This window comes from Chanos chanos, chromosome 12, assembly GCF_902362185.1.
Source record: "Chanos chanos chromosome 12, fChaCha1.1, whole genome shotgun sequence".
NCBI lineage: Eukaryota > Metazoa > Chordata > Actinopteri > Gonorynchiformes > Chanidae > Chanos > Chanos chanos.
The window spans coordinates 11,505,062-11,521,267 of record NC_044506.1 but is presented as its reverse complement, the minus strand read 5'-3'; the positions used below and the strand labels follow the sequence as shown (position 1 = coordinate 11,521,267).

Sequence of the window (16,206 nt, the reverse complement as noted above, 5' to 3'; positions counted from 1 at the left end):
GTTTTAAAAAGCAGGCTTGGAAGACTCGTGCTAATGAGAAAAGCAGAGCAGAGGACGCGGTCTGTTTCCTTTTGTGTGACTGCTAGAGGGGAAATGGCCGAGGTTTCTGCCACCTTCTGGTCACTGATATTCAGTAGCTTAAAATAACTGTGATGGAGCTCGCAGTCAATGACTAGTAAGCAAACTGTGAATGTTTTCCTTTGGCTGGCTTCTTTCCATGAAACATATGCAAAAATGCATAATGCTCTGTTTGCTGTCATTCACGGTATGCTAAGCTAATATGTACCGCAACGCGTTCCAAAGGCAATTCAACGACGCCTTTCCACAACACTGACATATGTTCAGATATTCTAATGGAACTCACCTATGGCAATATGACCACACAGAATGCAACACGAGAGAAAGAGAGAGCGTGAGAGGGAGAGAGAGGGAGAAAGAGAGAGAGAGAGAGAGAATTGGCCAATAGTGTTGGCACATTAAAAACCTAATAGGCCACAAGGGTGGATGGGCCAAGCTATTCCATCATTTGGATGCATGAGATTGCAGTTTAATGTATGGGGAGAGCTGGTGGTAATTGGAGAAGCATTAACAATACATTTATGCATTATGAAAAAGCACTCAGTCGTGTACGCCAGCTTTAATCTAGAGCCACAAGAGTTCAATTAATTCCAGCAGAAACTATTGGTTTTGAAAACTTGGCATGTCATTCACAGTACGAAAATGGCACATTTGTGGCTTCCTATTTCGATGAATGTTTTATTGTTTTAGACAAGTGGAGAGCTTAGCCTACATAAGTGAATTTGACAGAAGGGTAGATCTACGCCACTGAAGTTGAAAAAGAAAAGAAGCGAGAAGAGAAGAGAAGAGAAGAGAAGAGAAGGGAAGGGAAGAGAAGAGAAGAGAAGAGAAGAGAAGAGAAGAGAAGAGAAGAGAAGAGAAGAGAAGAGTGGGAGAGATGAATTAAGGTCTACATCGGTGTATGGCTGGAATATCAGAGGGGAGGGGAGGGGAGGGGGTCTCTTTCTGGCGTTACGAACCTGACCATGTGTGTCTGTACGTGGGCTTCCTGACTCCCAGCCTGGACCACAGATGGCCGTGGTTCATACAGGCCTGCTCAGTGTGCACTGTCACAGTCTGCACAGGGACAGGAGGAGAGGGGCCGTGACCAAAATCCAGTCTCCATGCTGCCTAACTCCCTCACACACACACCCACGCAGCTTCAAATGTGACATCAACCAAAATTAGAGACTTACGACGTCTTCGTCTTTCTGCCTCTCTTTCTCCCTTTCTATCTTTACGATGACGTACGGGAACATGTGCGTCCAAATGACAGCCTAATCATATGCTGTATGTTTTGTTTTCTGTTTTTTTCCCCCTCCAGTGTATGGCAATTAAGCGTGTTTGAAGCATGATTCCGGCGAGTCTTTTTTTTTTTTTTTTCCCTCACATTTACATGTGACGCTTCCCAACACGCCATCCGTTCCTGTCCGTACACCTTGGCAGGTGTGACCGCTGTGGGGGACCCTGCTAGCTCTCACCCAGGACAAATGGCACAGCACAACGACTAGCTGTTAAACGCCGGGGTGCCTGTCATCGCTGATATAGACACAGTGTAACTTCCCAGCTTTCCATCATTCTTTCCCACAGGCCCGTTAGCGGGACCTCTCCAAACCACACCCAACTGCTCCTGTGTGGGCCTTTATGGTACAGCTCTCTCTCTCTCAGCAACCACCCGCCTGACCTGGGGAACTCCACAGAAGCCGTCTACTGCTATTAGAGTCTTTCCGCTCCGACGCGGCACCCTATTTCCGTGGTCTCACCTCGGCAGTAGGGCAAGGGAAAGTCCCAGGCAGCCGTGCCTGACGAGGTTGCCAGGCAGGAAAGTACGGTATGGCCCTCCAATACGTAGCCCGGGCTACAGCTGTAGCGAATCTTGTCCCCGATATTAAACGTGGTGCCCTGCTGGAGTCCATTAAGCAGCTGGCCAGGGTTGCCACAGGTGTAGCTCGGCAGGGCTGTGGAAGAGAGAGAGAAAGAGACAAAAAAATAAGAAAGTGAGAGATGAATGTATCGCGGATTTCAACATGTAATTTATGGAAGCATGGTGTAGCATTAACTATATCCTTGTGTAAAATTACCCAGAGTCACTCAAAGTGCACACACATCTGCATGTATGTATCGATGTATGCATGCTGTGTTGCTGTTAGAACACCTGCAGCATTCTACATGCGGTTCCCCACAAGTATGTGTGTGTGAATCTGTGTGACTGAGTGTGTGTGTGTTTGTGTGTGTGCGTGTGTGTGTGTGTGTGTGTGTGTGTGTGTGTGTGTGTGTGTGTGTGTGTGTGTGTGTGTGCGCAAGCGCGGCTGTCACTGACAGCGAGACAGGGGGGCGTGTAAAGAGCTTAGTGTTGTTGGTTGGGCTGAACACACGCTGGGTAAGAGTGGCTATGATCAGTAGTCCTGGAGCTGTACAGAGACCTAAGCCAGGCAGGGAAACTGACCTTCCCTCTAGTTACACCTCAATTACTGCTGCAGCCCCAAGGCTAGTTCTGCTACACGGCCACAAAGAAGCAGCTCAACCACGGAGCTCAATTATGCAACTCCGAGCCCATTTATTTTACTATGATGGTCATTCAAACCTCTCTGTGGTATGCAAGCAAGGTAGACTGAGTCAGGATAAACAAAGACGTCTCAGTCTTTTCCCTTGTCCTAACTTAAAAAGGGAATCACACATCAAGGTGTTGAGTTTGAGAACGGGTCTTGCTTGCACCCTGTGATCACCCAAATCCTCTTCGTTTGCCAAATCTCAATTCCCATTCTCCCCACACCCCCACACCCCTTCCCTGAGCTGACTCCTATTGGTTGAATCTCACGGGGAGAGGGGCAATCTGCTGCTGGTGCTAATGCCAGTCTTTCTTCACAAAAAAAAAAAAAAAAAAAAAAAAAAAACCCTCATCAGAATAGTACAGCTAAAAGCCCTTTGTAAGAGGCTCATTGCATTTCACACTGTCCGCAGTAGCTCATTATGGGAGAACATTTAATAATGGATGGCCATTGAGTGACCCATCACAAAGAGCTGCCAGTGAGATGTATTTTTATTCAGTTTCATATCTTTAATTCTATAAATGTGAATTAAAATAGTATATTAGCAAAATGTCCTCTTAATTATGCACCTTTATGAGTCATCACGGTCCACAACATTAATCCTCTCAGAGAATGATTTGAAATTGTTCCATGAAATTCTACAGTTCAACTCTAATATGATATGCTATGGACACTTAAGCAGTTTAAATTTTTAACAAAAATAGGAGGCTTAGTTAATTGACCACTGTTCTTCACCCTTGTAGGTAGCTAAGTGAACAACTATAATTTGTATTCTGGTTAACTCACATTTTAGTAACTTTGGAGACAGTAACTTTTCTAGCCACCACTAGCTTGTTGTGAGGAATTCAAATAATTTATCCGTAGCCAGGGCCACCTATAGCACACTATCTAACTTCAGATCACTGGCTTAGATAACTAAATCTGATATCACTGCCAACAATGTCAAGTAACTATTCCAACTTTATTAACCTTGAAAATCAACGCTACCTCAGCCATCAAAGTGATGCTAGAGCCCTAGTGAAGTCCACTCACATTTCAAAAGCTGTCTTAAAGGACTTCATTAGCTCTCAAACTTTTGAAAGTGTGCCATGACTGGGCACTAGTGGTGTAGTGGTAAGGGAAACGTCCTAGGAACTGCATGTGCATGTGGTTTGAACCCCAGGACAACAGCTCTCCTCTGATATGCCTCTGAGCAAGATACAGAATACCTGAGGTGTATAAACCCTTCCATACATAGCGATAATTGTAAATCGTAATAAATTGTAATAACTGTGGAAGCAAATTACCAGGATTAATCCTTCACTGAAATGAGATCAATTTCCATGATGTTTTCCTGCTTTTGGCAAACATTGTGCAGTTTTACTTCTGATGTAATCAAATTTTCATCAATAGAGTGAAATGCTATGATCATATGCAAAATCTGCACATGTGTAATCAGACAATATGAGTGGACAAAATGGAATGCTGATCATTGTGATTCTGATCAGTCTGGGATGTCCTGATTATTTTTCTGCCATGTCGAAGTTTTTGGTTCGTGCTCCTCCAGTGAAAACAACATTATGAGTGGATCATGAGTTCCTATACATATACGCTCTGTAGCAATCCAAGTGAGCATAACAGAGGATTCAGCAGGGTTCTCTCAGGTTATCTGAAGAGCCATACACTTATGTCACTTGTAAAAAGTGAAATATCATTCACAGAACCATAACCACAATCACCTCTGTAAACTGAAATTACACACGATGGATGACTCACAAATGGTGTGAGTGGTAACAAGCTTTCATTATTGTAAATGTACAGTTGACTTTCAAAAGGCACGGATATGCAGAATGGATGGATTAAGCTTCGGTACCAAAACACAAGAACGGCGCAATCAATCCGTCCATGAATCACTGATTCAACTACCCAGTTGTTTTGTGGGGTCCGATAATTCGGTCTCACAGCAGGCGCTGCTATGGACAACAGCAGAAAGGAGCAACTGGTGTGACAAATTAATCTGCCTCTTCATTTTTTTTATGCAAACACAAAAGCGTTGTAGTGCTTTTCACCAAGAACCCTTGAAAACACTTAAGGGACTTCTGTATACTGCACTGACAGGTCTTAGCGCTCTCTTCATTCTGCTCCTTGGATGGGCCAGACCTAGGTCCCCTTGCACCTTCACCATGTCAAATTTGATCATACGAAATGCTCCAAACTACGCCAAGAGCGGAAAAACAACCAAGTAAAACTGTCAGATGGAGTTATTAGGTGTGAACCCCATGCAGTGTAGAGCCTTGTTATGACCAGTAAGGCTACGGTGCTGCTTTTCATACGCGATAAAGTTGGTATTGCCACGGGGAAAAGAGAGATGGTGAGCACGTCACCCCCTCCCCAGCACCCCCACACTATGCCGGAGCCACGGATCCCCCCTTCAGCAACTTCACGTCAGAAGGGATCAGCGAACAAGTAGCCAAGGACGGATCAGCCCGAGGATCTGTGATCAAAAGTGAGTGAGGTGTGAGAGAGCTCCAGAGAGAGAAAGAGGGAGTGAGAGAGATGAAAGAAAGGACCGAGGGAACGGGGTTGTGTGTGCGGGAATTTCGCGCGTAGGTGACTGATTGCATTACATCAGCGCTGATTAGTGGCACAGTTTGGTCACCGTGGAGAAATGTGAGAGGGAGTGTTAGTGCATAGTACTTATCACACATTCCATTTGGGGTTATTAGTTTGGCCTATAAATTCTAGCCAACTATGCCTCTGCTAATATATGTTTTTTTTTTCTTTTTTTTTTTCTTTCTTTTTTTTTCTTTCTTTTTTTTTCTTTTTTTTAACGAACGTGTGGTAGCTATCTCTTCAAAAAAGGAAGCTTTTGAACTTCACTGGGAATGGAGGAAGAGATAAGCAGTGAATTTGATTTTACAAAATTTAACGGTATTTCAGAAAATCAGATACTGTTCTGTTCTACTTCTAAATTCCTTGAAGAAAAAAATTAAATCTGCCACACGATCCTGCTGTGTCTTCCCACATTTGATCCAATATCTGTTATTTGTATAATTTCACGATTATGATTATGAATTTCAATGCTGACAGGGCTTAAAAAAAAAAAAAAATCCAAAAGAGAAATGAGCTTGTATGCTATGATTAGAAGCCTCCATGTACAGATGGTTCCCTTTTTTCCCCAGTCTTTCGGATCCAAGCACCCACTGGTCTTGCCGCGCTTTATGTATTCTTTATGTATTCTACACGAGACCGGGCCAGTCACATGGGTACATTCTCTCATATCACACTCTCCTGGTGGCCCTGCAGCATTTGTCATCTAGAGTCCATAACTCACAGAGCTCTCTGCATCTGACACCGGCACCCCTGTAGTTTGACTGCTAGAAGCATTTTCAGGAGCCTTATTTCCTGCCCAAGTGCTGAAACGGCAAGAGATGCTCCTCGTCTGTCACTTTCTACCCTTACCCCCTCTCTGTCTCCATCACTATCCCTTTCTCTCTCTCTCTCTCCTATGCTACGAGATAAAGAGACTGAGTGTGTGTGTGTGTGTGTGTGTGTGTGTGTGTGTGTGTGTGTGTGTGAGAGAGAGAGAGAGAGAGTCTACAAAACGGCAGAATCATCTGCCTCTATAGGATGATCCTTCTGCTAAAACCATGTTTTAATCACCCTCAAAAAGTCTCACTGTTTTCTGACAATACTGAGGTATTCCAACAACGCGAGGTTATAGGACACACATGCACTCTCATGGGAATATTCCTATGCGAATCCTTAACTCCAAACCCCCCCCCCCCCCCCCAATATTATGAAAATACTACAATGTGTTTTGAATATGCTTTTTAAAGCCTATTGTTGTCCCCAAGTGGTATCATAAATTAAAACTAGAACTGTTGGGTTTTTCACCATACTTAATAATGTCAAGACAGTATCTGCATTACAACTAGCTCTCTCACATCCACTGTATTTGCCAAGTGGAGCATGTGGTTAATGCAATATCTCACAGTGCAAATGTACATTAAAAAAAAATCTGAGGTCCGTGATGGTAAATCCCAACTGTCCCACACTTGCCCACTGTGGCTGGAAGTCCAGAGAAGCAAATCTGGCCACCCTCCCTGGAAGGGTAAATCAGCCAGGGACACTTGCACCGTTCATCCGTGGTCACTCACGGTTAGGTGTCCGTGGGCCATGGCACTCCTCCAAACATGTTAAGTTACTCGGCAATGCTAAGCAGCTTGTGGCATGGATGTAAAAAAAAAAAAAAAGGAAAAGAAAAAAAAACCCTTTGGCTGGATTAGCATGTGTTGGAGGAAGCATGTGCTAGCCTCACTCACCTAGACTAGAGAGGACTACACTGAGAGAGGGAGATAAAAAGAACAAGAAAAATAAATAAATAAATTAATTAAAAAATCCCCAAACTAAATCATATCCATATCCGGACTATCCTCTTTAAACTAAACAGAACGAATACCACAAAGCCAATTTTATGGATAGATTAAAATGTTGACAGACAGCGTTGCAGAGCTACAACAGATGGCAGTAATAACTAATTCACAACAAAAAAACAACAACAACAGCGCGGTTGCCACGAGTACATACCTATGCAGTGTTTGTGTCCCATAGAGTCAAATTAAGGGTGGCATGCGGGCTAGATAAACAGTGACACGTCTCCATGAGAACAAACAGAGAGAATACCAATGTAGAAACTCAATCCAGATTAATGCGCTCAACCTCTTTTTTTTTTCCCTCTTGTCTGTTGCCTGTGCTTTAGAATTGACATTGCGAAATTGATTCCAACACACAACCACATTAACTCAACAAGCAGTTTCTGCTTTGTCAAGCAGCAATTCAATCAATGACTCTTCTTGTGTCGACTACCGGACAACCACAGGGAACACCGATCACCTCCACGCCGAGGTGGCAGCAGATTCGATTCCCTGGCTATCCTGGCAATGCCTGCCACCCCAGACGCAATCCCTTCCTCATGCTGAGACTGGATGCCACAATTAAAAATAACCACTGAGAGAAGCCATTTAAATGCATTTCATGAAAAGAGGAAGGACCCTAGCATTCTGAGCTATGTAAACTACAGGTTGAAACTGTTGTGCATTATTGTTGGGCTAAGTGATGTATCATGCTAACTCATAACTATCGTATTGAAATATCAACTTAAATGCAAACCAGGTGTATTTTAAAACTAATAAGAAGATGTGGCTCACTTTAGGGAACAGTAAAAATATCAGAAGCATAAAAAGAAATAAGTAAAATGCCTTTGATGAATATTGTTGAGCCAGTAAAAATAAAGTATGTTTTTTAGTTCATGTTCCACAGAGAGTTGCTCTAAAAAACAAAGGCAGAAGAAATTTTTACACCTGTGTAAATGTTTCAGCCACCTGTGTAAATGATCCCACCTTTAGAGTGGAGATTAGGAAAGAGTTTGCCTTTCCACTATCTTGGGAAATCTGCTGCAAAAGTATTTGTTTGATTTTACAAATTCATCATCGAGACTCTTTCTCCTTGAGTTGAAGATGTATCTCAGCATGGACTGTCTCTGACATTATAGCCTTTTAATTGGCTAAACAAGTGCCTCCATTTTTATCACTTTCATTTCACCATTAGTTATACTTATATTTTTTCCAATCTTTTTTTTCCTTTGGAACTTAGCTGATGTTTGCTTTTTACAGTATACCTCTCAGGCCAATTAACTGCTTGCATTCCTGGCTTATAATCATGCTTTGTTTGTGATGGTAACACACACACACACACACACACACACACACCACATTCACACTCACACAAAGCGGACTGTGTAATTTAACCATGCCTTTTCTTGTATGAGACATCCAGAATATGCATAGTTAGATGGTTACGGCTCCAACCTGACGCTCAAAACAATGTTTGCGGATCTGGTTTCCATAGTAGCTGCCACGCTGCATAAAGCACCTGTGCTTTGTTTAGCAGGTGTTAGGGTGTGAGGGAGATTTGGCTGTGACTGTGTAAAAACACAACCTACAAACACGTTTACGCTATGGTGAACGTGCCAGGGGCAGCCCTCTGTGAAAAACACACGGAGACGAAATTCTTACAGCTGAGCCCTCCCAGCCCGCCCACATACACAGCACAAAGCAAGCGGTAACAGAAACTAGCGGCATTCCTGTGGAACTGTCTCGAATAGCCAGGCACTGACACGTAGTAATGTGACATTCACGTTGGGGTGACGTGGTACAAAGTAACAATGTTACTGTAATCTGATTACTCGTCTCTGTTATGAAGTAGTCTAACACACGACTGTTTAAATTCTTACAGTCACTTTACAATTACTTATTAATTGGAATTTCATCACTTGCAATATGGATATATTGCTAAGCTAATAATGTTCATTACATGAAATGCATTTAAAACATAATTGTCATCCATATTGTACTAGCTGTTCTCGTCCTTTTTTTTCACTGCCTGTGACAGCTGATGCAACACAATTCAGTGCGACAGTTGCTACCATGGAGCTTGCGTTTTTTTTCTTTGCCATAAGCTTATCAGAAATAAATTACCAAAGCATCAAAGCCCATGTAAATAAATCGTACTCTTCTGTTAAATCTCAAGGTTTGTGCTCTAACTCATTGCATTTATGATGTGTCAAGCCTTTCTGGTTGTAGTTTGTATGTTGTTGAACCACCATAAAACCATACAGGACTACCGGGCGTCATCCTTGCACTTTCCATTTTGCAGGTTTGTATGGGTTTTAAACGGAAACTTAGAAGTAAAAGAGTGAGTGGTGTGATTACTTTTTTCCGTGAAGTAATGAGTAAAATAATCCCATTATAGCTTGAGAGAAGGAATAAGTAATCTGTGATGGATGACTTTCTCTGAGTAACTGCATCCAAACTAAGTGTCATCCAGGTATTAAAAACATGAAACTAATGTCATAGCCTCATGCAAGAGGCCCAATCAAGGAGAAAAAAAAAAAAAAAGAAAAGAAAAGAAAAGAATAGAAAAAAAAAAGCGGTAAAAAGTCGACAACCGACCATGGCATTTTAGCATAACAAACATGAAGATGCGTCTCTCACAAGTTTTTCACCTGTCTCCAGTGCCCCTCCCCCCCATCGTTATGAATGAGTTTCCCCACAGAGGTCAATCCTCAGCATATTCACTTTGTTTTTGTGGTGTCGTGATTAACGATGTTGGTTTTCCCAGTCAGGAACAGAGAATGTCCGGACTCCTGAAGAATGTGCCCTGTTAAGGCACCGTCGAACGCCGCAGAGCGGAGTCCCGACGCTGTGGATTCACACGGTCAGATCTCTGCTGTGCGACTCTCGCTAACTGTGGCCGTGCTTCTGGGGTGACTGAGCTGTCCAGAAGTCCTGTCAATCAGCCAGTTACACTGTATAACCGTTCTCTGGGTGTGTTACATTGCTTTGCAGATCACAAATGAGGTGGTGAAAAAAAAACGACTGCTTTACTTCATAACTAATGGAGGAATCATGTGCTGTTCTAACTGCTGTGACTGCTGTGTGGTGGGGGAGTCTTAGAGAAATTCTGTTAACTGATTATTGTATCGAACGGTAGGGAATGGGGACAGAAATCTACTATCCTACTGACATGCAGACCTCTAGCCACAGGAAAAGAAGTGGAGTTTGTCTCTTTTGTCATTGAAATGTTTGTTGATATTGCTTGATAAGCTTCTTTAATATGCCTTTCAAGGATCAGCATTACTGAATATAGTCACCTCCTGTACTGAAACAGATGGTGGAAGCTTAGTGATATAGAATTACCTGATTTATTCACTACAAAGGGGAAAAAGGTGAGCTGATTTGTGTTTGTTACAGCTACATTCAATTCTACTCCACTGCACTGTTCACCAGGTTGCCAAGGCAACAGGCATGGGCCCACCTGGGAGCAGTGGGATGGTTCTGAAAGAATGCGTGGCATGGAGAATAGTGTGTGTGTGTGTGTGTGTGTGTGTGTTAGCTCTGTGCACCCCTCTCCTTCCACCATTTCACACATCAAAGGGACCCCCACGCCTGGAGAGGCTGTGTTTCTTCATGGAGCTCCAGGGTTAGGCTTCTCTCACAGAAACTCTAACATCTCCAGGAGCCAGTCTTCCCTCTGAGACTTCCTCATCTTTGCACCTAGTTCTCACTGTTCAGGACTTTCCAGAACAAGGCACACACACAAACACACACACACACACACACACACATACACACACAAAGCTTTTAATACCTGAAAAGTACACTTCCAGGTGCTCACTCTGTCCAACAGTGTTCTGGGAGGACCAGATATCGTTCTCTGTTTCTTCCTATAAAACAGCTCTACTGCTGTGCCTGAATGGAAAATACCTGTTTGACAGAAGAGGATCATTCTGAGGACTGTATAGCTCTCTGATCCACTCCCACAGATCAGTAACTGAATGGGTAAAAAAAAAAAACACATGCCAGCACAATGGCACCTCTAGAAATAACACATAATCCCAAACAGTCAGGTGTAAGTGTCTCCAAATAAACACAACCGCATGAATTATATCAACTACAAAGACACTCCATGCTTAAAAACAGGCCCTTGGAAATCTGTCTTTCTGTAGCGATAAAATCAAGAGAATGCAAAGAAACCGCCTTTGGTGATTTTATTCTGAAATAGTCAATCAATATCTTCTTTTCTTTTTTTTCTTTTTTTTCCCACCTCTCTGCACCTTTTATTCCTCCGTGGGGTGAGGTGGAAACCAAAGGCTGGACTTTTCCCTTTAAGTTATTCAGAGGAGAATTTCCTTTTGTTGAGGGGAAAGCTTTGATTGTTGCCCAGTGGCTAGCATGGAAATGAAAATGATGTCAAAATCAACGCGCGTCCTATGAGAAATGCAGGACGGTGCTAGCATCGCCAGCCCCGCCATATAAAGTAAAAACGCGTCTAAAGAGAACTCAGAGGCTAATTCCGATCTACTGGCTCTTTAAAATGTACAAAGCTACTGCGATGCCTGAGATGAATGTTAATAGGAGAGCAGAGGAAGCCAGGAAGAGAGATATTGAGGAGAATATCAGCATTTTAAAACAAATGAGAAATGCAGAGGGGATGGATGGCTGGAGGCCCTTATATCGAACAAAAAAAAAAAAAAAAATTAATGAAATTCTTTTGAAACAGTACGTCCAGGTAGAAAAAAGAATCTTGTGATTGGCGCTTTGTGTGAACAAACAGACAAAGAAAGAAGAGCTCCTGTTTTAAATAAGATGTCGAACAGTGCTTTACCTTTCTCTCTGGCTTATTGTGGTGATCTGCATCCAAAAAATGTGATATCTGTCAGCTAAACAAAGCATTCCTTTTTTTTTCTGTTTTTGAAGAATTCTTATTCAACTGCTTGGCATGAAAGTTATACACCTAAACTGGAAGTTAAAAGCATGATCAAAAGGATTTTTTTTTCTTCTCTAAATGTCCAACTAACACCCACTTCCCTCTTTATGTCTTCTTTTTCTTCTAGCACTCTACTGTGTTCTTCAGCCGACAGAGCAAAGAGAAAACAAAGAGAGCCCGTAGAGGTCCTGCTGTGTTTAGAGTTTGCCTCATCTCCCATAGTCCCAGTTCCTAGTTCTGGGGTACAACTCCTGTACCTTTGATTCAGGGCCTTAGGGTGGGACTCTCATGAGATACCATAGAACATCATTAAAACAAAGCAATAACAATAGATAGAGAAACCTGAAAAAGTGCAATGCATATTAAACAGTCAGCTACACACAAACACTCACACACACGCACGCACACACACACACACACACACACACACACACACACGCGCGCGCGCGCGCGCGCGCACAACATGGCATTTATATTCAAACAGATGTGCAAAAACTACTAATTTTTGCCCAGTGCTGTATGTAACTAACAATATGGCGGTAAAATGTCTTGTGCCCTGTAATGTAGTCTCTGGAAGTAACCCAAAATGACTCATATAAAAAGCTTTGTGATCATAATTCGAATATTCTACAATGGCACAGTCAGAAAACACACACACATGCACTGTCTATATCGGTTCAAACTTCATCAAGACACGTGACAAGACTGTGGTTTTCCTAATGTTAAATTATCCTGTCTCTATCTAGTGCACAGACACACACACACACACACAACTCTCTCTCTCTCTCTCTCTCTCTCTCTCTCTCTCTCTCTCTCTGCCATGTCCTCCCTTATATAACATAAAGAACACAACCCGGGCATATGGAAACCATCTGAGTCCATCAGTGATATAACTTAGGGACGGTATATCTTGTCCTGATGCATTTGACAGGGGCATGGTCAAGTCAGCGAGTTCATTTATCGGTTCTCTTGTTTATAATGTCATCTGTCTTACTCATAATGAGCTCAAAGCTCTGACTGTGAGCAGTTGCCTTGTGTTTCACTGTGTCTCTCCCAACGTGTATCGTATTAAACTTATAACTCTATTTTAAGAATGCTGATATTTCATTTCACTGTTCAGTTTTTGAGTTCACTGGAAAAATGCTTGAAGATGACTGTATACACACTAGGAAAATGCCAACACCAAAGTACTGTTTCCATATAAATCTACATTACACACAAGAAAACCTATGAAACAAACAAACAAAACTGGTTATAAGCAAACACTTACTCCAAAAAGATCACCTGTGGTAAGAATTTGCAGACCGCAAGGTAACAAAATGAATAAATTAATTAATAAAACACGTAAATGTTCACATGGGTTTACTGTGGTCATGGAAACCAGACCATTTCAAATCAGCTAAAAGCTATTGCTTTGCCTGACTCATGGCCCACTGTGTCTGTGTGAAATGTTGAATGGGAAGGCTCTACCAGTAAAGATTCACTCTAATCCTGACATGTCGCACCTAAATCAACAGTCAACGGCCCCAGACGGATTTGTATTCAGGGTCACTGAAACTACCCGGCCGTCTAGAGGAATACAGTGGAGTGGAGTACAATTGATTCTCAATAAGCATTCTGAAATAAGGACAGATGCTGACCTGGGAGTACATTCTTCAGTTCTCAAAGGCTTTCAAAGAATGGCAATCCAAATGAGTCGTACACAAGCCAAGTTTGTTTGGCACACAGAAAAAGGACCCTGCTGATTTGACCAAGAATATATTGACTCAACTGAGTCAATACACCACCAAGTGGATATGAAAATGATTAGATGTACAATGCAGAATGCAAAGACTGCATGGAAATGCAAAGATATTTTGAAAACAAAAGACCTTAATCTTTTGGCTCTGTATTTGCACTCTGAACCTAAAAAAAGTATCGTAGCTGATATTCTTCCCCGCCCTGTTCAAATAAGTGTGATTGTGAGCACAGAATATTGACGAATACAGAATGGTTCCACCCTGTAATGAGTGGCATGCATAAATATTCTTAGCCCATTAGTACAGAGGTAAAACACTCATATGTACTAACCCAGTTACCAGTACCAGTGCATTATACACAGCTATGTCATTTTCTTCAAACACTATGCAGAGCTCATTGTCTACACATGACCCAGAAACAGATGTATTTGAGCCAAAGGAAGGACATCCAGTCCATTCAAAGCTGAAGTCTCAGACTATGGGTGGTATTTTTGATGAATGTGACAAGTTTGTCATTTCAGTAAAATGTGACCATGTAACTGTGGTCCCCCGACGTTCTAAGTGCAGTGGTGATTAGCTGGAAATGAGTGTGAAGTGCCGTGGATGACAGGACACCAAAGTCAGAGATGTTCCACTCGACAGTTTCTCAGCGGGGTATTCTCAACATAGGCATGGATCTGATATCCCTTCGCAGCCAGGAACATCTTTAATGGTTATCAATTATTTATGAGTTTGATTACCATATGCAAAGTTTGTTTTTCACTCGAATCTTGAATTTTCCATGACATATTTTTCACTCTAACTAACTCACGAACTCACTTGTTCATTAACTGGACCACTCACTTTGCTGGACCACTTACTCGCTCACTCACTCACTCACTCACTCACTCACTCACTCACTCACTCACTCACTCACTCACTCATTCACTCACTCACTCACTCACTCACTCAACTGTAAACTGCAACATTCTATGGTGAATTAAGTTTGTGTCTGTGGTATCTTCTTTTTACTTGCATTTCTTACCATGTATACCATGTTCCTCTTGTTCTTCTCTCCCATTTTGACAGATTAATGGTTCTCTGTATGAAATGTGCTACAGGTGATACACATAGTAGAAAATCCGTAGCTACATTTGAATGAGATCAGTGGTCTCTATGTCTGTAACATAATTTGGCCTTCCTGGTAAATAAGGAGGGGAAAGCAGGTGTAGATTAGAGTCAGAGATAGAGCACAGGAACCAATATGTTCTTCGCTCTACTGTTCATAAATCATATATCACACACCGTCAGCAGAAAGTGCAAAGGGAGCTTTGTCTGGATCTACAACCCAAAGCTGTCATTGCTCACCAGACCTCCTAAATCAGCCTGAAGTCTTTACACTCAACCCTTCTACGCCTTCTCACCCACAGTCTAGCCCTCAACAATCAACAGCGTTTCCTTACCAATGAAACATCCATGAAACCATACCCCAGCCCATGAAACATCATCCGAAAGAGTTTATTACATTTAGTAAGAATATCCCACTGCCGTCAGTGATGGCATAGGTAAACGTAGCGTCATATAAGACCAAAACCCATGAAGAGTCTTAATTATTAATTATTACTGTCAATAATAGTTCATTACTGGGCACCACCAGACCTTCAGACTGAACACCCACCATCTCCTGCCAAAGGAAGGTCTATTCTCAACGTTAAACAGCTGAACATGAGAATAAGTAAAGTTTAATTGTTTGATATGCCTCTCACATTTACCCAGTGAAAGATGAGAGTTATTCATTCTTATTCTCAGAGTGGTCGAAGGCAATCCACTTTATACTAGCATGCAGTGAATGACAAGTGATCCGAAAGCCACCTTACTGAACTGTAGCTGTAGATGTGGAACTATGACAGCCTAATCCAAAGACAATGGCACTGTAATCCACACAAAACGGTACTTGTACGGCAAGACAAACATCAGGCTGAGTGAGAACGGGTAAGCTGCTGAACAGCACAGTTAATCCTGATGAGCGATACAGAGCTGCAAGAGACTGATAAACATCCACATCTAATGAGGACGCAAAATGGGGAGAGATAGGGGAATAGAGCGTCATTTCTCACTTTGGGGTGTGTGTGTGTGTGTGTGTGTGCGTGTGTGTGTGTGTGTGTGTGTGTGTGTGTGTGTGTGCTGGAACTATGCTAGCACTAAGATAGCACTACACAAAAAGGTAAAAACACAGATGGCAGCCAGAGTTGCTGAGGGCAAATGAGTGAGAGAGAGAGAGAGAGAGAGAGAGAGAGAGAGAGAGAGAGAGAATGAAGGCATGTACCAAATAGACTCTTACAAGCCTTTCCTTCTTAAGTTGTATTCTTTTACCTTTGACCTGAGGGGAACAAAAGCAAATAAACAAGCAACACACGGGCAAACGATGTGAAGTGAATGATGGGTTGAGCAAATCACTCAAGTCCTTTTCAGGCTGTGTGTCTCGTACTTGCTGAGGAGAATGACAGCAGTCCATTACCAGGGCTAATAAGTGTTCTCCGTAAATCAGTGCTCAGAGGAGCTCATCCACCATA

At 42.4% G+C, this 16,206-nt stretch overlaps 1 protein-coding gene across 1 annotated transcript in view; it reads right to left on the bottom strand.

Annotated features, from left to right (window-relative positions):
* csmd2 (CUB and Sushi multiple domains 2) overlaps window positions 1-16,206 on the bottom strand; it is a 206,639-nt gene that overhangs the window by 145,643 nt on the left and 44,790 nt on the right. The window contains exon 4 of the mRNA XM_030789534.1: window positions 1,821-2,015. Within this exon, the coding sequence (XP_030645394.1) occupies window positions 1,821-2,015 (195 nt within the window). The remainder of the gene's footprint in view (window positions 1-1,820; window positions 2,016-16,206) is intronic.